This window comes from Leptidea sinapis, chromosome 1 (assembly GCF_905404315.1).
Source record: "Leptidea sinapis chromosome 1, ilLepSina1.1, whole genome shotgun sequence".
NCBI lineage: Eukaryota > Metazoa > Arthropoda > Insecta > Lepidoptera > Pieridae > Leptidea > Leptidea sinapis.
The window spans coordinates 20,749,685-20,774,233 of NC_066265.1; the positions used below are offsets into that span (position 1 = coordinate 20,749,685).

General features: G+C 34.4%; 1 protein-coding gene across 2 annotated transcripts; it reads right to left on the reverse strand.

The window, feature by feature from the left end:
• Positions 1-2,501: 2,501 nt before the first annotated feature.
• LOC126972543 (uncharacterized) lies at positions 2,502-21,875 on the reverse strand. Of its 2 annotated transcripts, none has more exons than XM_050819421.1 (12): positions 21,720-21,875; positions 20,952-21,072; positions 18,628-20,321; positions 15,751-18,283; positions 15,477-15,661; positions 15,095-15,272; positions 14,498-14,933; positions 14,021-14,106; positions 12,554-13,885; positions 10,376-10,589; positions 6,623-6,760; positions 2,502-6,259 (listed from the first exon to the last, which is right to left on the reverse strand). In XM_050819421.1, exons 2-12 carry the CDS (start codon positions 20,988-20,990, stop codon positions 6,219-6,221), a joined length of 6,876 nt encoding a protein of 2,291 aa, XP_050675378.1. In that variant the 5' UTR covers positions 20,991-21,072; positions 21,720-21,875; the 3' UTR covers positions 2,502-6,218. The 2 variants fall into 2 exon arrangements, with proteins under 2 accessions (XP_050675378.1, XP_050675434.1); XM_050819477.1 differs by having other exon boundaries at positions 20,952-21,245; positions 21,720-21,872.
• Between the last annotated feature and the right edge of the window lie 2,674 nt (positions 21,876-24,549).

Genomic DNA, 24,549 nt, shown 5'->3' on the forward strand with positions numbered 1-24,549 from the left:
CGTAGCACGCTAGGCGTGTTCACCGGCACTGTTAAGAGGTAAAATCAAAGAAAGCGTTATTTCGGCTTCAACCGTGTTTATTGATCAGTCTTTCTCGAGTTACTGAAGAGATATTTTGTTTTTAGCAGTGTTTGTGCTTTTGAAAGTTAAATTATGGCAGTTAGTAGATTCCAAGGTAAGTATTTATCGTAATTTGATCAGTGAATTTCAACCTTTGGTTACTTATTTAAGAAATTCATTCTTTTGTTTTCAAATTGGGATTGCTTGCACGTGTATCTACTGTTTTTGACCATGACTAATAAATAGGCGTCATTTATTTATTTATAAACACTTACACCAACATTACAGGTTATTACCCAATGCGTTGATGTCGTATACATGTCATGCATTATCTATACGGTATCATTTTTGTCAGACCTCAGTTGCTCACAAACTTTCAAACTGTAAACATGGCGAAGTAAAAGCAAAAGACGTCATACAAAAATAACAGACTATACCCAATAAGATTAAATAAGATTGTTTTTGTGTACATAACTACTAAAACTAGTCTGAAATATTTTTAGAATTCTGATTTTTCTTCTCTCCATTTAACGACACCTCTCTATAACGCCATAAAATGCACAGTCCCTTCAGTGTCGTTATTTGGAGTTTACACTGTATTTGTTAAGATTATTATTTTTCACGTTAATGAAACGAACTATGTAGGTATCTTTCACATTTATAATAAGAGTATAATTTAACTTACCACCGTTTTAAGCGAAGTAATTAGCGAAGCCGGTAAGGATACCAAATTCTTCACAAGGACAAGCTGAGCTCGTCGTAAAAACAATCACAAAAGTAACACTAGTCGGGGTCTTTGCAAGAGTAATCACAAGGTCCAATAACACAAGCGGGGGTCTATGCAAGAGAAATCACAAGGTCCAATAACACTAGCCGGGGTCTTTGCAAAAGCAATCACAGGGTCCAATAACACAAGCCGGGGTCTTCGTAAGTATAAACGTAAATCCAGTGAAAGGAAGAGATCGTAGGAAACATCCGATGTCGAACACTTCGAACACTGATGTAAGGAGCTATACTAATGTTAAAGACTTGCTGCCCGTGGTGCAATAAAACGTGGGAATAGGACGCCGCCTGTTGCGCTCTCTGTTACAGACCTTACGGCAGGCATGGTAACGTCCCAATGTGCGGCTCACCTAATCTTTTTATGACACTCGGGTTTGTTTTATTACCAAAAAAATAATTGGCAAGCAACTGAAATAAATGGTATTCCTACTAGGGACTTTATTTATAAACGATCGCCAAACGTATCTAATATTAGCAGTGCCCCGCGGTTTTACCCACGTCTTACGGGAACCATTTACTTTTTAGGGATAAAAAGTAGCCTATAGCCTTCCTCAATAAATGTGCTATCAAACACCGAAAGATTTTTTCAAATGGGCCCAGTTATTCCTGAGATTAGCGCGTTCAACCAAACAAACAAACTCTTCAGCTTTATAACATTGGAATAGATCCTGGGCAGGGTTTTGTCTTCTTCCGATGAATGAAAAGATATTGGTGAAAGAGAGAGAAGGAAACAGATCCGAGTTACACAACAGCTGATAAGCGTTTATAATTAGGTACCTAAAGGGGTACATTATAGGTAAATATTTTATGCAATTTATTTTATCTTTTTTGTTCAACCTAAGTGCCAAGGAATAAAATAAATGATAACTTATAAAAAATATTCTATATTTTATTATTGGCATTATAAATGTAGTAAATTGACCTAATAATATAAAAGATTGAGAACTGCTGGAGATGAACACGCCTGGTATGTTCGCGGCATAACATAATAGATTATTTTTGATGAACCTTAAAAAAATATCAGATCCTGGAACCACTTCAGAATACTTTAGCTTACGGCAGAAAGTTTATGCTCAGAGTCTTTCGGACAATAATATTGTCTAATCTTTGAGATATAGATGAAAAACGGTGAGCACGCCCGGCGTGCTGGCGGCATGCAGATAAGAATTAGTGTGGACACGCTAGGCGTGTCAATGGCACTGAATGTGTTAAATTAGTGTCTATTGTTTATGTTATCTAACAAAGCGCTAGCTTGTTTAATAACAAAAGCATTGACTTTCGTTTTTATAAACAAGCTGAAACACTTTAAAAGCAATAATTTTATTGTGTAACCCGAGCCTGTTGACCTTGGCGTGGGTAACGCGCATGCCATGCGCTTTGTGGCAGTCTAGCCCAATGGACGGGTTATTATCAAATTATTCTCAAAATTGTGGTATTCATGTACTTACTTCACTATTGATGTCCTTTTTTATAATGTATTTGTTTACGCTCTAGACAACTAACCTGCGATGAGGGCTAACCATAGACTTAGATATAGAATAGCTTAGACGACTTGACAGTCCAATTTTGTATATAGAAAATCCATGGGGATCACCATGCCTATATTATTCAATAGTTTCATAGAGAAGCTAGTAGTGGAGGTTCAAAGAAAAATACGATTATTCAAAATGAAGATTTTATGTAATTATCATAACATCTTTTATTCTATATTATTATTTTTAATTTTACATGCTTACCTCAAACAATTAAGAAAGAAATAAAACAATATTTAACATCTGGATAATATACAGCTCTATTTTACGATCCACTTAATTTAATTAAAAAATTATGATATAATTGCAAAATATTCCATTGTTATAATGTATACATGCCCTTAGAGACCCGACACTCGGAACTCTTAGTATCGATTAAAATGAATGTCCAGAGTCGTTAACAAAATATATGTAGCTTTTGCTTATCTGATAATAAATATTTACACACTCGTCTACCGAATGATAATTATTACAAGTTTATATATCACAAAGATTCCATCCAGAATACTACAAGACTAAGTGCACCTTAAATTAATTCAAGAATTATTAACAGAATCAATTTGCAAAAAACTACAAATTAAATTTAAAATCAATGAATCAAAATGAAGTTTTAATGCGCTCTGACGCGGCATTTAGTGGCAATTTTATATCCTAGTTAACAACCAGGTTTAATTATTTACACATTCATCCCATACATATATTATAATTAATTAAACGACTCTCGCCTCGTTCTATAATCCAAATCTAAAAAAATATCTCTGTACAAACACAAGCCAGTGATGTTCACTCGGCCAATCAAATTATAACATTTAACATCTCTATCTATTTCGCGACGGCATATTATTAACGAAGCATTATTAGAAAATTTATCAATACAATAATTATAATTGATATTATATAAGACTGTTGCAATAATGCAAATAAATAATAAAATAAACGCGTGAGAAATTGTAATTCAATAAATGTTTCAAGCTTATTGATACACAACATACAATATCTTGCAAATAAATTATATATATTCATATGGCAATCGATTGAAAATATATCAAATGGTTCAAAACATACAATTATTCTTATAATACTTTATAAAAGGTCCTGGAGCACAAATAATTTAGACACAGTGTCACTCACAAAGTATATACAATGCCAAACTTAATATTCACATTGAGTGATGTGTTCATCTATTATAGTCATGTGTATCAGTGTTTGTTTCTTTATAAAGTAAGACTCATTGTTTGTTAAATATAAGATGAAGTTGATGTTCCGTATTAATAAATAAATATTACAAGTACATATTAATATTTACACAACATTAACATGTTTAAGTATAAGTTGTCAGTGAAAGAAACTGAATATTGAGATTATGAAGAATAAACAAGAAAATCTAAAAGCTCCTATTTATTTTCAACTTATACTTTTGATTTGGGGGTAGGGTATTTTTCATTATTTCACTATGACGTGTAAAATATACATGAATATATAAAATGAGTGATGCTATACAATAACTCAAGCAGACCTCATGAACATCACTGTATTCCTACATTAATTATTACAATTAAGCAATGGGTACAGTTGGGAACTTGCGGTGGTGTTGGCGATTCCTTCATTTTTTTTTTGACAATATATATTTTATTTAGTTTGCGTACCTGACGCCAGTAGTGTATGAACAACTTATACATTATATTGTTTCTTAAACAATCAAAGTAACCAACAACTGTTTATTTTTGTTGTTTTAAAGTGAGCCATTGTTGATCACAGCCATGTCATAAAGTCAGTCTCTGTGAGCTCTGTTTCCACCAACAATAAGCCCCAACTGTACATCAGTAAGGTTTGTATTTCAATTAATACCCTATATAATACACCTATATGCCTTTAGGCGTTTATTGCAACAAATTTACTAAAAACTAATTATTTTATTATGCTTAATGAACTCAAATCATGTTAAAATATCAATTGCTTCAAGATTGCATGAAGTTGTTTACAAAATTTTCTTTCAAAAGCTGCCTCTTTCCATCAAATTAATGTAACAAATACATATCAAAAAAAAATTATGTTGATAAATTTATTTCATATTATATGTAACTAGTTACTTAGAGTTGAGAACCATAAAAATTATACTCTAAACTCTAAATCACGGGTATAAGACATTGTGATTACTCAAAAAGGATTAATTACTGTGTCGAGTGCTTAAATAATAATAAAATAATAGGCGGTAAGGTTCAATGTCATATTGAGTGGAGGCCAAACGGTGTTTCATATGAAATTAATTTATTTAGACAGACAGTGTGTAACTGTCATTCAAGATTCAGCCAGTCTGTGAATGACTGATTGTCTGTACAATGACAAAAATGAAGTTTATCTATTTTTAATTAAGTCATTAGACATCATGATACAGTAACTATAATAAGGATTGATAATAGTGAATATACATGTTATTATCAGTTAACACTGGGCTTATGGCGTATATATATTAAGGTCTAGGTGAAAGAAATTCTGAATCACTGGACTCTGGAGATTTGCGCAAAAGTAGTTATATAAAAAACAATCCCAACTTAAGACTTGAAGAATCTGTCCACTTAAATCCAGCCTAAATCTATTAGGCCCGTATAGGAGCATAATATTGATAATATTATTACAACAATTTGAATATTTTGCATCTCACTAACTCACTGGTCATGTGTTTGTGTGTATCTATGTTCGCTCCAAACTACTCACAACATGTATTCGTTGTCTTCTTTGTATCATTGAATTGTTACTGTACGACATCAACATTACCTCTATATGTTTTCACAAATATATTAAAGTGCATAAAACACAATTACATCTCATTTTAAATGATATTTATAACACATTCTGACAAACAATTATCAACCTCAAAAATACATGGCAGACGACCACACTGATAAAAATATAGAAAATATCAAACACTGAACCGCAAAAAAAATCGACAATTACATGACTTAATAAAACTAACTATTGTATAAGTTCTTAACGAAAGTCGCAAACAAACGATACACAAGACATTATGAATAAAATGCGACAGAGTATTGAAAGTGAATGTCAACCAAAAAACATATACTTCTTATTAATAAACGCAATGTTAAGTTACTCCAAGTTTAAAATAACTTCTCCGTGTCATGTAACTTCATCCATATGACAAATGATAAGATGGAGACGAAAAATTTTAAATTTGGAATAACTTCGCGGTTATTAATAACACAGATAGGGTTGCTGAATAATAAACCCTTCTTGCGATAAATTGAACAGAAACTAAATGAACGCAATCGACCGGTGCGATCGAAAACGACAGCAAAAATTGTGATGAAATATTGCAAACACACGTTCACTGTATATTATGACACACAACGTAACCTCTATGAATGGCTAACACGAATCCGTAACTAGAGCCGCCCGACGCGGGTTTAAATACTAAAAAAAGTAAAACAAACAATAAAAACAATTACTATAATTTACTTACACATTATGCGTACAAAAATGTAGGCGACGTACCCTAGGACGCGCTACGTTGATAATAATAAATAAACATATCAATAAGATACACGAACATTGTACATATATAAAAATCTTTCTCGTATCATAGAGTTAGTTACATTATACATTACGCTACGTGTCCTCTTACACTAGCACTATATACAATATGTACACAAGGGGAAATAAAAAACAATTTGTACTTGCAGAGAATCGCGAAGGTTTTAGGAGAGCCGGGCTCCATCGTGAATGTACACCGCGCGCCACTCTCGATAACATTTATAATTAATGATATATTACATTAGCCACTCTTGAGATTTACAAAAATATTGTTACTTTGTAGTGTCGCCGCCTCTACCTGTCACAGCGCTTGGCGCCTGCCTCGCTGGCGCCCTCTGTGGACCGACACATGCAACACATTACAACTCATGTCAAAATTATACATTTTATCATTAAAAACAATAAAAACTACGCCTACGTAGTTTTAACTACAATTGGCAAAATAAACTCTTATAAATACTTAATATACCTTTATGAATAAATGATATTCGGTTTGATGGAAAGGATGAGAAAGTTCAAACCACACGCACACTCCTCGATCAAGTCGAGGTGTAGTTAATAGGATCCAAGTTAGCGTGAACGAACAATAGCATGAAGCCAGGTTATTTCAGGACCGTGAAAAACGGAGTTCCGTAATCTCTTTCTCTATCTAACCGTGTGGAACTTTTTTTTTCAAATAATAACAATTGAAGTAGTACCTGCGGCCGAGAGCGCGTGCTCGGGGGCGGAGCGTGCCTCCTCGTCGTCGGGCAGCGCCAGTCCGAACTCCCGCCTCAGCCGCGAGCTCAGGTTCTCCCTCTGCCGCTCCGACGCGGTCGGCTGTGCGTCAAACACTCCTGCAATCATTTCACTTTTTACTTTATTTATTCACACGGATTTACTCACGATTTATCTGTGTAGGTACCGACTAGTTTCGGATCATTCGGAGGTTCTTCATCAAGGTCAACCGTATCCCGTTTTTCCCTGATGAAGGATATCTTCAGATATGGAACATATTACACAACAATCATAGGGCTAGCTGAGAGGTGGAGGTATCTACATAGCCTAACACCTAAATTTCTGATGAATCTCTTTATCATATACAAAATAATTAAAAGTCCAGAGATTAGTGCCCTTCACAATCACTATTCATGTTCAAAATAATATTAAATAGATGAGACTGATGGCCCAATTGCTTTAAATTAGCTTGATGGAAAACGGCAATGTATATACGAGGGTGTCGCGCAGACAGGAAATGCCAAACGTACACACGTCCACTCATACACGGCTTTGTAACCGAAATTGTTGTTATTAGAGGATATCACAGCAGAAACTCAGAAAGAACGATTTTTAGGCCTTATAATATATAAATATACATGGCGTCGATATATAGAGCGATGTTCAGTTCCGTGGTCATTTGGAAGAGAAGGCCAAACTGGCCTCTAAAGCTTGGTGTACTTAGTAAGGCGAGACAGTAGTACTTCACTATATAAGCCATCGCCTGCAACTATGTAATAAGGCGCACATTCGGCCTCACATGAAGTACTGTTCTCACCTTTGGGCGGGTACTCCCCAGTACCTACCAGCTTCTTCCATTTGACCGCATACAACGAAGAGTAGCTCGAATCATCGACCATCAAGTCATCCCTGATCGACTTGCTTCTTTGGTGTTGCGTAGAGATGTGGATTCTCTTTGTATCTTCTACAGCATATATCACATATTGATACCAGCAGCCGTTTTCCGCCACCGAACATTACGTCAAACTGCAAAATTCCACCCGCACTACGTTGACGTCTGGCATTCCACAACCGCACGTTTTTCAACAAATTTCTTGCAAAACACACAGCCACGTTGTGGAATCAATTACGGGCTGCTCTTTTACCCCATCTTATATAAAAAAAACAGTTGAGAAATTGTCTATATAAATAATTATATGAAAAGTACCCTAGAAATATATGTATTTGTTTAATTTATCAGAATTACTTCATTCTCATTGATAATTGGATACCTACATTATAATTAGATGTGATAAAAGAAGAACCTGGACAACCTGGTTTCCGAGAAGGCTACCACCATATACCACATTGAATTATATTATTGTTGTAAAAAAATATTCGTCACAGAAACAGCAAAATGTCTATCAATGTTACGATACGTCTATATTAAAAATATTTGAATTTTCTAACGAATCAAATGCAGCTTTATTTCTGGTCGATTTAGAATGATTTCTTTCGGTGAATTTAGAATTCTGTAGAGAAAATATTATCTATTGCTTACAACAATTATGTGAGTATTTACCGCGATAACTCAGCACTACATTAATTATTCAATCAAAATCTATGAGAAATCCATCGTAAACAAATTAGTCAGCCAATTACCATAGCAGCTGGCATCGTAGAATATGATTAATACTCAAAGTTGTATAAGTATTCATGTGCTAACTAGAATTTATGTAATCAGTAGTTAGTAATATTACATAAATCGGGTAAAAAATTCCCAAAAAGGAATTCAAATGTGTTAAATTAGATTACAGCAATTGGTTAAAATAATCAGAAACGGGTCTTTAGTATGTAGTAAATTTGTGTTTCAAATGTTTAGACAAACTTTTTAAAAAATATTTCTTAAGTTAACTCGTCACTGCATACACTTAATAGAAATTGTATACTAATTTTCACATTTCCAGTAACATACACCTAACCTCGAACAAGTGTTACTGTAATAAAAATAATTGTATAACAGTACGAGTGTGGTCAAGGTTATGTAAATACCTCCGGTTTATGTTTTAATAACACGCCGACTCGTAAATAGTGTTGCTTACAGTTATGTTACATTGTTTATCGTGGAAATGATTTTAGGTATTCGAATTGCGCGTGGGACTCACAGTGCACAGGGTAGGTAGTTTCCTTAACTGAGAACTAAAACCTTTTTTATGGAAAAGAAGTATAAACAAGCGTACGGGTCACCTGGTGTTAAGTGATCACCGCCGCCCACATTCTCTTGCAATACCAGAGGAATCACACTAGCATTGCTGGCTTTAAAAGAAGGTATACGCGCTTTTTTTAACCATATACCCGGCATCCTGTGCAATAATGTCCGAGCGTTAGAAATGTTAAATGAATGAAAGGAGTGTCCACCCACTGCTTACAAACGTACTTGTTTTGAAGTATTTGCACATTTCACCTTTAGTATTTATATTACCAGAGTCGAATTGTCCAGATTGAACCAACATCAAGTGGCGCCTACGATGGTCCTGTATAGTTGCTGACAGAGAAATAATGGAATAAAAATATGAAAATTCGCTCTAATAGCATACCAAGAGAAGCCAGTTATTGTAAACGAGCAATACACATGGCGACTTGGTAAGACAATACAATTCGCTTCGAATAACAAAAACAAGTAGTTCCTATGAATTATTAATGTATGTAAATATTAATCACGCCGCACTCCCACGACGCGACGCCATATTGATTGTCAGTTACTACACGATGAAGTAGTGACAAACTTTGATTATCATCTAATATATAAAATTCTCGTGTCATGGTGTTAAACATTGAACTCCTCCGAAACGGCTTGACCGATTCTCATGAAAGTTTGAGTGCATATTGGGTAGGTCTGAGAATCGGACAACATCTATTTTTCATCCCCCTAAATGTTAAGGGGTGGTCCACACGATTTTTTTTTTAATTTTTTTGACTTTTTATTTGCGATTTTAATATCGGCAATACAACGTTTGCTGGGTCAGCTAGTGAATGTATAAAATGTATCATCCGTATACATTTATATCGTTTAATGGAGAAGGAGTACAAACTTATATGCCACCCGAAAGTTAATTGATCACGATTTTATAAAAATTTTTTCAGATTTCAAATGTTTGTAGGTAACATGCGTTGCCTTTCAATAAGACCACTGCAACCGGGTAGATACACTAATTGAATTCGTAATCGTGTACTCTGCCCATATTTATTATAATAATTAATACTTCAATACGTATAATTCTTTTTAGAATAGAATAACAATCTTAACTTGTAAATATTGTCACACAGACATGATAACCAATGCCCCCTGGTTCGTACCCAACGAATTATTACACCGCGACCTACGCCTGCTGACCGTAAGAGAGGAAATTGTACGCCATACCAGAATTTACAAAGAGCGCATCGAAATACACCCAAACACTCTGGCTCGGCCATTTATGGAAAACCTCAACAAAGCGCTACGCCTAAAACGCAAAATACCCCAAGATTTAATACGATCACCTCATACACAGTAAACACATCTACTGTTTTAACATTTGAGGATGACACAGGTCACATACCGAGCGCGCCAGCGATAGCACTAACCAACATACTGCTGAATGTCCCAGAAAGGAGACAGATTGTAGTAAATAAAGGGTTATAAAAAAAAAAACACAGAAAGAAACCGAGATGGGGCCACACAACCACTGGTCCGGGAAGCTGTGAAGGAGTGTTACCTTTAGGCAAGTGCGAGGTGAGGTCCTTGTGCAGCCGCAGCTCCAGCTCGTCGACGGCGGCGGCGGCGGCGGCGTCCAACCGCTGCGGCGACAGCGACGACGACCCCGACGTGCTGGAGCCCGAGCACCAGTCGGGGGCCGCGCCCTCGCCCGCGCCCGCCTCGTCGCCCGGCGCCGGGCCCGCGTGCCGCTTGCGGTACTCCAGGATAGAGAGCTGCGCCCGACATACCATCATCTTATAACATTTGCGTGACGTCAGCGGGCAGCGGGCACTTACAAAACTGCACTTTTGATACTAAATCTATATATATAAGAGATTTCCACGTATATAGTCACTCATCACGATATCTCTGGAACCATAAGGCGTAGAGACTTGAAATTTGGTAGGAATACTCCTTTCGTCGAGTAGAGGTCAGCTAACAATTTTACGTACACCCACAAGATTTTTTATTTTATTATGAACAGAACAACGTCTGTCGGGTCAGCTAGTGTTTTATATACGCAATATGATCTGTGTTTATCCATTAAAGTCTAACAGCATGTATACTTGTTTCGGGTATAATAATAAAATAAAAGTTTGTTCAATCTTGGCACCAATCAGTAAACACTGGTAGATTCGTTATCACCAACCGAAATAACATACTCTTAGCTTCGTGGTCTACTGAAGCGTGATATTGGCTCATTTGTGGTGCTCCGTCCATATAAGCCACAGCAGGAAGCACTCTGCACTGCACCATACTCAACACACAGGGTAACAAGGTTAAAACTTACTCAACATTAATATTGATAAATTATCGCAAACGGCAAGATAGCAAATATTAAAATATTACATACAACAAATCTGAAATTAACGTAACAAGGCTTTTTATAGAGGATATAAAAAAAGGATTTTTTCACCAGACCTCCACAGAAAGTTCCTTTTTTATGCTATTTTTCCGGAAAGTGAGTTTGGCAAGGCCCTTAATTGTAGAAGAATAGATTATCTATAAATAAAACTCAATTAAATAAGCCTCAAAATAAAATATCTCAATTTAAAGCTCAAATATCTTCAAATTGTTTTATTGCTATGAACTTCATAACATTAGGTATTTGTTTGTAAGTTGAATCCTATTTTTTCTTTTGTTGTTTTCACAGATGCAATTAAACAAATCAACAGACAATGGTGGAGAGTGATAATTATAACAACTAAATAAAAACACCTCTCTTCGTAGTGGTCATTTTCAATGTCTATGTCTGTTTTATGTCAAGATAAGCAAGCAAATCAGAATACTACAGTCTATCACTAAATTATAAATAAAATTGTTTCAATCTTTAGTACCAATCACTACCATTTAAATAAGAAAACAAATACTATCTTGGTTTTCCTGAACAGATACGACTTAGGGATCTTCAAGAAAAAAGGCATACTTCCACCTTAAAGGACGGCAACACATTTCTTGACACCTGTTGTTGAGGATGTCCATCGACGGTTGCCTCACCTCTCCCCATACCGTGAGCCTCTTGCCCGTTTGCCCCCTCTTATATATAAAAAAACTCTAACCTTGGTGGTCTACTTTAAGGCGATATTAGCTAACTTGTGGTATACTTTCCGGTTTCCACAAGAGCCACAGTAGGAAGAATAGTATAGGAAACTGGAAAGGTTACTGGTCTAGAGCAGAACTGGTAACAAGTTGTTACTTCAATAACTTTTATATACATCATAATTGCTGTATATGCTATATATATATACAGTAACAAATTGTTATATCTTATCAGCAATGGTAAGCCTTGATCTAATTGAATAAATGATAATGAAAAACAAAACACAAATATTGCATAATGAGGAAATCAGGTGTTGGAAATAAGATGACTGTTGGATATAAGACTTCAGCATTTTGAATCCATAAGTCTCATTTGTTGAACACTATAGATATAAGTTTTCCTTTTATTAACTTTTTTTTAGTTTGTTAAGTTAAGAATATTTAACATCAATATAGCATTATAAATTAAATAATTTCAAGTCCAATAAATAAATCAAGCCCATTTTAGTAATGTAAATCAGTGTTATTGTGCATTAAACATACTGGCTACTATTAATCTTAACAAAACAACCTGAGTTGACTGGTTCATGCACCAAATCTTTAGGCATTTTATTTAATATATTAATTAATAAATATTAAAAATTAATTGTTCACTAACCTTCCTTCTTACTGGTTTAGATTTTTCAACAGTGGGTGGGTTAAGCCGCGGATCGTTGCTCCTGGGGCAGTATGGCTTGGCCGGCCTTGGTGACACCGCAGGCAATACACTACTGTTATTAGAACTACTCAACACATCCGATAACAAAACACTGTTATTTGAGTGCATATTGCTCACACGCGTTAAAATTTCTTGCACACTTTTCAAATCATCAGCAGCGGTAATACTGTCTTTATCAAATATATTACTGTCTAAACTTGTAGTCCTATCTATTGCACTTTTAATTACAGACATATTTGGTATATTCTCATTTATTGATGAGTCCACTTTGAATGATTGCGATATATTGCTAAATATGCCAGAGAAGAGGCCTGTTGAGTTAAAACGAGAAGAGAATGGAACTGTTGATTCTAACACTGATGGCCTCTCTGGTTCTTTCTCATCTAATACAGGTGACTCCGGCTGTACACTTGGATTCGCTTCAATTGGATCCTCTGGGAGTGGGATAGTTTCCGGTGGTGGTACTAATGGCATTGGATTTGTTTCTTCAGGTAATGGTATAGTTTCTGGGGCTGGTAAGGGTATAGATTCAACAGGTGGTAAAGGTATATTTTCTGGAGAGAGAGAGTTTGTGTCATCTTGGATATCACCATTTACATCTGACCTTGTATTGGTATTATCATCTGTCCTCAACTGTATGCTGATCTGATCGTCTACCATATTAAGGTCAAAGTTTAAGTTGACCTTTTTTCTTTGCTCTTTTGGTGGTTTCTTGTTCCTACTTTTTAATATTTGAATGTTTTCAGTGTGAAATGAATGTATTTTCTTCTGTATGTCATCCATTTCATCACGTTGTGGTGAAGAACTACAACTAGTGTCTGCAGATTGTGAAGTTTGTATTTTCTCTGGAGGACTTCCAACATTTTTCACCTCATTATGATCATTTGAATCAATTTTTGTCTGAGTTATTACTGTGGTATCAATATCCATGGGTATAACTTTGTTATTACACTCTTCTATATCAATATTATTGTTGTTAACTGGTATGTCAATGGGTTTATGTATTTCTGGTGGCATTTCTTCTTCTGGTGTTGGAACTCCAATTATTCTCCTAATATGTTCAGTCCTATCATGTGGTCCTTTATAAGTAACATGAAGTAGATCATGGTCAATATTGCATTGATCATCAGAACCCTGTCCACTGTCTGAACGAGTCCGATCTCTTGTGTACATATCCATTATGTTCCGTTTGTATTGACGAGCTACAGCATGAGAATCATCTTTAACAGGAGAATCTTCAGAGGTCAAAACTGGTGAAGTTTCATCATTGCACTAAATAGAAAAAAAAATTTATTATTAGTATTGTCTTGTGAATATAATATACTATAGGCATACCTGCTAAATAATTTTGCAAAAAATTCAAATATTTCACATTATTTATTTTAAATAATAATAATTAATACTCACAGGAATATTATTTTGTTCACAGGATAATGACTCCCTAGCTAGTCTTCGTTTCTTCAATGGTGGTACCATTTCATTGGGAGGTGATTCTGAAACAAATTTAAAACTAGAATTGAAATGGTTTTATTGACAAATTTCAATGTCTGTGTATACACACATTTAAGAACAAAGTATGTATTAACAATGTTATTCATAAATTGCTAACCTTGTGTTTCTAGACCCACCTACAATTCCATTAATAAATATGAGTATTTTGTCTGTATTTTTGTGCTGGATTTTAGAGTTATACATGTAACAATTATTTTACTGTCCAGTATAAACTATTCTAAATTCATTTATTTTTGTTGTAAACTCAAAACTAGTGGAAAATATCATTTGCAAACTTAATTTCATCAACTGATTATAAAAATATGTTTTTAAAGATTTGAAGAAAGCTAATTCTTTAATATCTTTAAATTTCTTTTTATAATCAATACATACCTGTGCAGGGTGTATCACTTTCTTCACTGATTGCTTGCCTAAGCCAACGTTTCTTAGCACTATGTTGCATTGGTGGTGTCACTTCGGGAACTTCTATAGCTGGTGTACTTCTAGTTATTCTTTTAGCTTTCTTTGGAGGCTTGTTCCTATCTCTGCCTGGTGTTCTAGGTGGAGAACAAGGATCTTCGTCATGATATTCAGGCCCACCACTAAGGTCTCCAATCATAGTTGAGGCAACTCTCACTAAGCTCTCCAATGATGTAGCAGATACAAGAGAGGGTCGGTATGGTGAATTATATGGTGATGGAGTTCTATCAGGGGATCTACCAACCCACTCAGTGGCCATTGTTTTCTTTGTTTTCGGTTGCTTAAATGCTGACTCTACAGAACCAACTGCTGCCTCAACAAGAAGACATGCAGAACTTAAACCTAGGTTCTGTAACAAAAGCCTTCAATTAGGTTCTGAATGAAGGTTATGTTTAAATAATAATATCAACATGTTGCAAAATGTCTAAAATTGGAAATGCAAACATGCAAAATAAAATCCTGATTTATTTAATTTATAAACTATATGAGATAAAAAAAAACAATACATACCTCTGAAGGTTCATTGGGTTTGTCTGTGTCCATAGGTGTAGAAGGAGGGTCAATTCTTGAGGAATCCTGGTTTGGAGACATAATTTGTGCCTCATCACCTGATGTTACTAAATCACTGTCAACAGAATTAAGTCGGCGCCTGTTTGATTGAGATGCTGTTCTAGCCCGACCTCTTCGTCTACAAAAACAATTTGATAAATAATATAGTTGATGCAAAATTTTAATGTTGTTTAAATTATCTTTTAAAGTTATTAAATACATTAATAATGTTAGTATGTTTTAAATAATAATGTTTTTATTACCTTTGTAATTTACAATACAATTTATTTAAAATGTATTGCTATTAATATTAATACAATATTAAAACTTATCTTTATCTCACCTTTTTCTCTTTTTGTGTGAATTTTGAGCATCTTCATCATCATCTTTATCATTGTAGTTATTGGGTGGATATGGATCAGATTCGCGCCTCTTTTGTCTCTCCTTCACTTCCTGTTTTCTTTGTTCAGCTCTCTCCATTCTCTCAAACGCTTTCATTATCGCCTCCATTTTACGTTCTTCACGTGTCTATTATAAAAAAAAATAAGGTTTATAAGAAGTTAGAAATACATTACAAATAAAAGTGAAAGATCAGTATTAAATAAATAATATATTACCATTTTCCGTTTTTCTTTTTCTTTAGCCTTAGAAGTCTGCACTTTATCTTGTGAGTCATCTGTTTTGTCATCCAAGGAATCATGGTTTACACAGATTGACCTGCTTGACCTTGAAGATCTGTCATGACAAGCAGATTTAGCTCTTGATTCTTTTACTTGTTTGTCCTCCTCTATAATTTTTTCTGTTGTCTCCAGATTAGATGTCTCTTCTATGTCATCAACTAATTGCTCTGATTCTTCTTGATCTTTTTCTGGAGTATGTATTGGTTCTTCATTTAGATCTTCTTTTATTATTGTTGTCATGTCTTCATTAATAATTGATTTTATATCTTCTTTGATAACTATATTTTCCTCTTCTTTGATAGTTGGTTTTACATTTTCTTTGATAATTGGTTTTAAATCTTCATTGAAAATTGGATTGACATCTTCTTTAATAATTGGCTTTTTATCTTCTTTGGTAATTGGTGTTATATCTTCGTCAGATTCTGATTCTGATTTATATTGAACTTCATGTTTTTCTTCAAATTTTGGTACAACATTAACATAATCAACCTCATCTATATCAGGTTTCATTTCTTCTTTAGCTGTAAGATCAAATTCTTGTTCCTCTTCTTTGAATTCTTCATTGATAATCAGATTAAGTTTGTATTCTGGTGACATTATTGGTTCTTTAACTGGAGATAATATAGGTTCCTTGATTGGTGACATAGGTGGAAGCTCATGCTTAATAGGAGACTTCTTTTCTGTTTTTATTGTTTGGTCCATTTTGAATGAGAAAGGAGAAACAGTATCTTTTATAGGAGGAGTAATCATTGATGATAGCGGTGGAGATATGGGAGATGATGAACTATAGCATCTATTTCTACTGCGCTTTTCCCTTTGTGGGATATCAGAACTTTTACGTGTAGCTACTGGATTTAAACCATTTACTTTACAATACTTGGGATTTCCACATGCACAAGGTTGCTTACTTGTATCGGTATCATGACCAACTGTTATTTCTGTATTTGATTGTATCACTCCAATAGTAACAAGGTATACATGTAATGCACCTTTCACAATGCAATGCTGTAACTCTGCATTTGGTTTACAAGATCTTCGAACAAATCTGGCTTCATTTCCATATGTTCTTGTGTCTATACATATTTGAGTGTTATCTTTAGGTAGTCTATAAAAAAATACAAACGGTCCAGGCTTTTGACTGCCTGCCCGAGCACTATTTTGCAATTGTGGTCTGTGTTGATTTGATAGCATATATTTTCCTCTCAGTTCAATGATTGGTGTGTTTTCATTAAGATCTTTGGTTGCAATCAGTATTTTCCCACCAGCATGTGGAACAGTTGTGCACAAGTGAGCAGTTATTGCTGTAGCCATGTTAGGTGTATTACCAAGTTTATTACTGTATTTCATTAGTTTTGCCCTTAATTCTGGACTATAGTGATTAGTCACTGCAACTTCGTACAAATCGCGCCAATGTGACTGGTTGGATATATTAGAAGTGAATTTATTTCTAGTCAACATCATTTCCTTTTTGCGTTTTATACGTTTATCTGTAAGTTTTCTTTTTGTACTTCCCTTCTTTACAATCTCAGCTTTTTTAGGTCTCTTTGGACCTCTTTTGGGTAAGGTCAAAGTTGGTTGTGGTAATGGTGCCAATGCTTGACTTGAATTATATGTAGTGACACAACTTCCACTTGTGTTTGTGTATGTAGTTACAGTGAACAACCTCTTCCTTCTTTGTCCAGGTAGCTTTATTTGCTCTGAGGAATCTGAATCATATGCCCCAATAGCATTTAATTCTTCCCTCTTCCGCATTTGTATTGCTCGCGCGTGTCCACGATCGATTTGTCGTGGTAGACAAAGTTCACACATATAAGCATCAGGTATATTATTTCTATCAATGCCCATGCAATCAACATGTTGCCATTCACCACATCGGTCACAACATATCATGTATCCATCATCATGGGTAAAATCACACACACACCTAGTTTTACCTTCCTCCTCAACTTCTGGCGCTGTCTCAGTGTCACTGCCTCCCTGTTCTGGAGGTCTTCTTTCACCTTCAATTGAAGATATAATTGATGCAGCATCATCCTCTTGAGGAGCCTGAGGCTTATATGTTATGGCACTTATTGGCATTGATGGAACCGGCACTGGAGTCATATCAATTGTTCCCATTGATGTTGTTCCAATAGATGTTGTAGGTAAATCATATTGCTTTGCACTTAAAATAGCTGGAGAATTAATTATAGGGCTAAGGGGGGAACTTATAACAGGACTTATGATTTGTGTTGTTATAACTGATGGCATAGTCGGAGAAACATTATATGTCGTAATTGGGACTGCTGAGACTGCTGGTGATATGGGGGAGGAAATATCTGGTTCTTTCTGTACCGGTAAGGCATATGTATGATCCAGCATAACAAAAGCCAGCGAATGATAAGAATATCGTCCTAATTCCTCTAACAAATTTGGCCGTTCTTCAGTACCAATCAGATCATCTGGAGTAAGTAGGGTAGACTTGTCACCACTGTAAATAATACAAGAAATTAGTATTTTATAATTAAATAGTAGTCTATTTTTATTGAATAAGGCGTTACTTTGCGGAAATCCATAACTATACAAACTATTTAAGTTTTCTTTAGTGTTAATTCCGCCAATATTTGTCTTTAAAACAATTCGACACGTGTTTCGCCTCTACACGAGGCATCCTCAGGACGTGTTGTCATCAGGACTGAATCAATGAATCAATGATTCACGTCCTGAGAAGACAAATATTGGCGGAATTAACACTAAAGAAAACTTAAATAGTTTGTAAATAGTAGTCTTATACTATGTTATATAAGGTTTTATGTATGTTAAAGTACTACTTACAAAACAATCCGTTTCTGATTAACAGGTTTGATTTCAGCTAATTCTTCAACTTGCTTTGGTGATATTATGTCATTCCTTCTTGATATAATTGGTTGGCTTGAATGGCTTGTTTGAAGCATCAACTTGGGTTGAGATAATGATTGTAATATTTGTGCAGTTAATTGCTGATTTGCAGTAACTTGTGATATTGTAGAGAGCTGATTGTCAAGTCCATATGTTTGGACATACCGTAAATTTGGAGTAGCACCAGATTGCACATAATGAGGACCTTTAGTCATGCTAGTACTAAATGGAACTGTTGTTAGCAAAACAGGCCCACAGGGAGACTGCAAGACTAATCGATCAGGCTTTTGAACCTTCTGTAAGGGTATTGGATTCTGGATTTTATTAGTAGGGCTTCCCACTTTTTGAATAACTTTGGGTGTATTTGATTCTACACTGTTCAAATTAGTAGGTTGAGTTTTATAAGTGACACTTGCAATCGGCCACAATTTACTATCAGGCTTATGAACAGAACCAGCCTGCTGAATAATCTTAATTGCTGCTCTTGATTGATGTTTTTGTCCTTGAGAATTTTTACCTTTAAAAGTATTCAAGGATTTTTTTCCAGAATGAACAGCCACTTTATTAGGTCCTGACACAACTCTTGACAAAATATGACATTGCATACTGCCTGATGAGGCAGCAACAATAGCATTGAGGTTAGCACCATTATTTATTTTATTTGTATTTGTGCTTTTAGCAAATGTATTGCCATAAGTTATATTTTTCACTGGACTATTATTAATAAATGTGGGTGATAATGTAGCGCCACCAATAAGTGATTGACTCTTAGGTTTGTTGCATAAAACCGAATTATTAAAATGCTTCTGAGAGACCACATTTGCACTTAACTTATAAACTTGATTCTGTGTACTGAAAACCTCCTTACTCTGAGAAACATACTGTTGTGAATAGTTAGAAGTTTTTGGTAAAGTAATATTGCTTAATATGTGCACTTTAGAATTCTTCGAACGAGTTGTATAATTTGAATCAATTATATGTGCTCTATGTTCAGTTGGACTTTGATCATTCATGTAACCTTCACTCGCAATTATTATTTGTGAAACAGAAGGCTGTCCATCATCATCAAGTTTGGTGTCTGTTGGAGCATTTGTTGTAAGGATTGTAGGGAGCCATAATGTCTGACTGCCAGCCCCATCTTGAGATACATTTTGAATAGTTGCAATATTACTAACTGCTGCATCAACATTAATTGTAAAGTTCTGTGGAAGTTTAGTGACATTCTGCACTATAGCTGTATTCAGTGGTGTTTGCATAAGTGTTGCAGTATTATCTACATAATTTTCATCACTAGAATCTTCCCCTTCTTGTAATATAGGAAAACCAATGTGTCCTATGTTCTCAAGTTGTGTATCTTCAATACGAACAATGTGTGGAATAGGGTCAACAGAAATATCACTCTCACAGATTTTTTCACTAAAACAATAATCTAAGTCCTTTTTGTCCACTTTATGGAAGTTTTTAATAATACTTTCATGGTTTGTTGAATCTGGTTCAGGATCACCATCATTTGTTGAAACAGGGATGGCCCTCAAAACAGGTGTACGAACCCTTGGTACATCCATATTTACTACTTTTGCATCCAATACATGTTGAAACATACTTCCACTGGAGGCGGCCGGCCCATAAGTCTATAAACAAAATTAAGCAGGTTTAAATTATTGAAAAGATAAAAACTAGAATCAAGTACAACATATTTATAACAGAAGAACAGAAATACAAATAATCATTTAAAATTTATGGGCAAATTGTTAAAATAACAATTTAATATACAAGCTCATATCAAATGTCCTCATTTGAATGATAAACTTATCATGATGCAACTAATTCAGAATCAAATACACAAATTTACTATAATGTTATAATTCTAAGGGATATCAATAACACAACTATACAATTCAAAACCTTTATTTTAGCTAAAAAAAATATACTTTGCAACACTACAACTCATGTATTGGAGAATAGGTAAAATAAATCAATGGTATATTGGAATATAAATGAACAGTTAGATACTACAGATTCTAACTAATTATTCTATTGGCTATCAGCGAGAGCAAGGTTATAATATGGTGTTTGGTAAATTCATTCCCTATATACATGAAAACCACACATCTGTGTGTGAGAAACAAATAAGATTTATATTCAAACTAAAACTTAACCAACAGTTTGTAGGATAATGCAAATATATCATGATGTAAATTTCTTAGGATGTGAAGGTATTATCACAAATTTGGAAGCTCATAATTGAGAGATTTACTCACTTGCTGGGCCACAGTTTCATATTCTGATGAAGCTGACATGATGAAAATTTCATCTTGGGCAAAACCCGAGCTGAAGCAGTTGCGAGCTCCCGCAACCTCAAAGTAATTTTAACCAACCACACTGCAATTGAAAATGTAGTTTTATCTCTGCGCCGTCTCAATCTTCTCTACTAATTGTAGTTGAGAACACAATACGCTCGGCAAAATATTTTTAGTCCTCGTACACGACATTACACACGGACTCGAGGTCATTGTTCCAATTGTAAGATACTCAAAAGTCACAATATTTGTTTCCTACGACAAAATATAAGGGATCGTAAAGAAATAATACAGAAATCGCAGCGACAGTGTGGATAAACATATAAAATAAATAGATAGGTTAAATTCACTGCCGCCATTATTGTGGCACGAAAACTGAAATGTCTCCAAACATCAAAAAGGTAAACACTAACGTATACCGAAAAATTATATAGAAACACATGAAAGCATTGTAATTATTTGGATTGTATTCAAAATAAAAGTTATTGTAGAATTTATAAGAGTGAATGACGCCAGAAATCTACGTACAATAATATAAAAAAAGGATGTATATTTCAATAAGAAATGGCATAAAATATAAAAACTGAGAAAAATATAACAAAATGACATGTATTTCTTAGTGAGATAAACTATAAATTTAATATAATACACGACGAACATACCCATAAAATATGGGAAACTCAGATGTAAACATATTTCTAGTAAAGTAAGAAAGTATAATGTACATACCTTTAAGCAATATAAATATGAACACCTACGATGTACTGAAACAATTTTCGTAAAATAATTTCATATCATAAATAGAAAATGTCTCAGAATCCGTAACTACGACCAAAACATTCACAAGACTTGAAGATGGCGGCCATTGCATTTTAGTGATACAAAACAACGGGGGGTCTCATGGAGTACGACAGTAGAATTAACTTCCGGTTAACCTACTTTTAAAAACTCTTATTATTTAATTTACAATAAAAATTTAAGTAATTTTAATCAACTTTGAATATATCTTATTTTATAGTTTTTCATTGAATAAATATTATTTATTTTTCATTCAAACTTATTTTTGAATTATATAAATCATTTACTTGACTAATGTTTTCATAGACAATCATGATAACTTTTACCAAAAACAACATTTAAAATGTTATTTTTGGCTATGGTATTAAAAATATAAATACCATTCCCCAGATTAAATAGATATACGCGTTCTATTACACTCTGTCTATCTAGAGTAAATATAATCTCTGGTCTATCCAGAGAGAAACGCTGCGTTCGAAAAAAATTTGTAAATTTTGCGATTTAGATAAATATGATAATATCAACGAAAATTACCGAATTATTAATTCTTTTAGAAATAATAATTCATAATTCAGTCATGTATTAAAAATGACATAGTAAGTTTTCCTTGGATGTAAATATCCAAAGTTAAATACGATTATCGTAACAAAATAATAGGTCATTTACATAATATGAGTAGAAATATTTCTAGCCATATCTAACCTCTAAACAAAAATAATAAGGTTACAAAATTAAAGTGAAAAATAATTAACAATTTAGCTTTTTTAAATAATTATACGGACTCGATGTCCGTATCACATCATATAGTTATAACTAATTTTAGCCAATGATGTTCTATACGTATGGCCAAATCATTCGCAGTCTGATTGCGGAACGGCAAAAGTGTGTCAATCATCAAGTCTAAGTGTGCTATAAAAAAGTGCCCAAATAATATTATGTTCACGACGCAAAAAAAAAGATACAATTATTGACAAGCTTTTGACAAGTATTCACATCCCTTTCTCTTCCACTTGTCGGAATGAGACAGATGAAAGGATGTAACTAACACACAGTCATAAATGAAAACTATAGAATCGCTCTTTTTAATATTTATTTGAACTTTTCACTGAACAATATTGTATTTTGTCTACGGAAGTTCGTTGACGATAGAGTAATTTTTTTTGGAACGAAGTTCCTTACGGCAGGCTTGGAGGTGATAGAGATTTAGCTGCGCGACCGAACTGAAAAAAATGTGATAGTAAAACCGTAAGAAAAAATCCGTGGAAAAAAGTGCGTGGAAAAGTGCGTGGAATAAAACCGTTAAATGAGACGTGCGCAGGCGCGACAGTCGGATACACAAGGGAGTAGTGTATAATACATTTATCTTTCTCCCTCTTTTTGTCGCTTCTACATTAGCCGAAGGAAGTTCGTTCCTACCTGGTGTCCCACGACACTACATCATTTTTTTAAATTATTTAAAGGCCGGTCTTAAAGGCTTCGATTGTAAGGGCGCATCCCCTCTATGTACTCACTTAGGTAACCTTTTGTCATATCTTGAGGCAGTGCAGTCTAATTGCATTAGAAACGGAACAGTAAAAATATTAGATTTATTAATAACTAACAAACAGGTTGATATCACTGCATCAACTCTTCCACATTATACATATACCCATAGATAACTATTACCCCCATTTTTATGTTTCAATTTCGTTTACGGTTGTTTCTTATCATATACCGCGGTATCCACTATTAAAGTATAATTTTCATAAAGCCAATTTTAAACTTATAAAGTAAAAACCTGGACAATCTTGACTGGCCTACGATACTCATTACAAACGATGTAGACGAAGCTGTTGATATTTTTTACAACCCAATTTTTGGTTAAATAAAAAATTCTACACTACTATGGCAAAGCAAAAATCTACTATATGTTTGGTTTTCATCATCGTTAATACACATTGCTATAAACAAGAAAAAAGCTTGGGTCAGGTTCAAGAGTTATAAAAACGCTTCTGATTATGAACATTTTTATTTATTCATATCTAGGTTTAAATTTGAATGTAACAAATGTTTCAGTAAATATTCATCCTCAGTTGAAGATAGTATAACAAAAAATATTAATAATTTTTGGTCATTTAGATCAAATAAAACAACAAAATTTAGTATTCCTTCGTACATGCGTTACAATAATATTCAATCAATTGAACCTGACAGAATTTGTAGAATGTTCTCTGATTTTCTCCACTCTGTTTATGAACCTTCCTCTCTTTCACTTAATACATGATCGCCCCCGCCTGAAACAACGGAGACTGATTTAACATTAGATTATGTACACCTCACTGAAATAAAGTTCGAGTAGCATTAAGAACCCTGGAGTCATCAAAAGGTACTGGCCTGATGGGCTGCCTGCAATTTTCCTTGTTAGAACGGCTAATGCCATTTGCAAATCTCTACACCTGATTTTTAATTTTAAAGAAGTAACCATGAAGTACTTGGGAGTTGTCATCAACGAAAACCTAAAGTGGCACCCCCACATCACAGCACTTGCTAATAGAGTCAGGAGGCTAATCCCCGTATTTAGAAACCTCCGTGACTTTGCTGACACCAAATTGATAATACAGTTTATAAAGCACTATGTCAATCCCTACTGATCTATTGCATATCTGCGTGGGGTGGAGCAGCCTCCTCACACCTTATTGAGGTAGAAAGAGCGCAAAGAGCTATCATAAAGGTAATGCTCGGTAAACCTCGTAGATGCTCTACTGAGGAATTATACAAAATC

Excerpts from the sequence above, each read along its gene's own strand:
- LOC126972543 (XM_050819421.1), bottom strand. The coding sequence starts at position 20,990 with ATGTCAGCTTCATCAGAATATGAAACTGTGGCCCAGCAA. Across the intron at positions 14,107-14,497 it reads AAGTGATACACCCTGCACAG|AATCACCTCCCAATGAAATG; the intron begins GTATGTATTGAT and ends AATTTGTTTCAG. Across the intron at positions 6,260-6,622 it reads GCACGCGCTCTCGGCCGCAG|AGGGCGCCAGCGAGGCAGGC; the intron begins GTACTACTTCAA and ends GTCGGTCCACAG.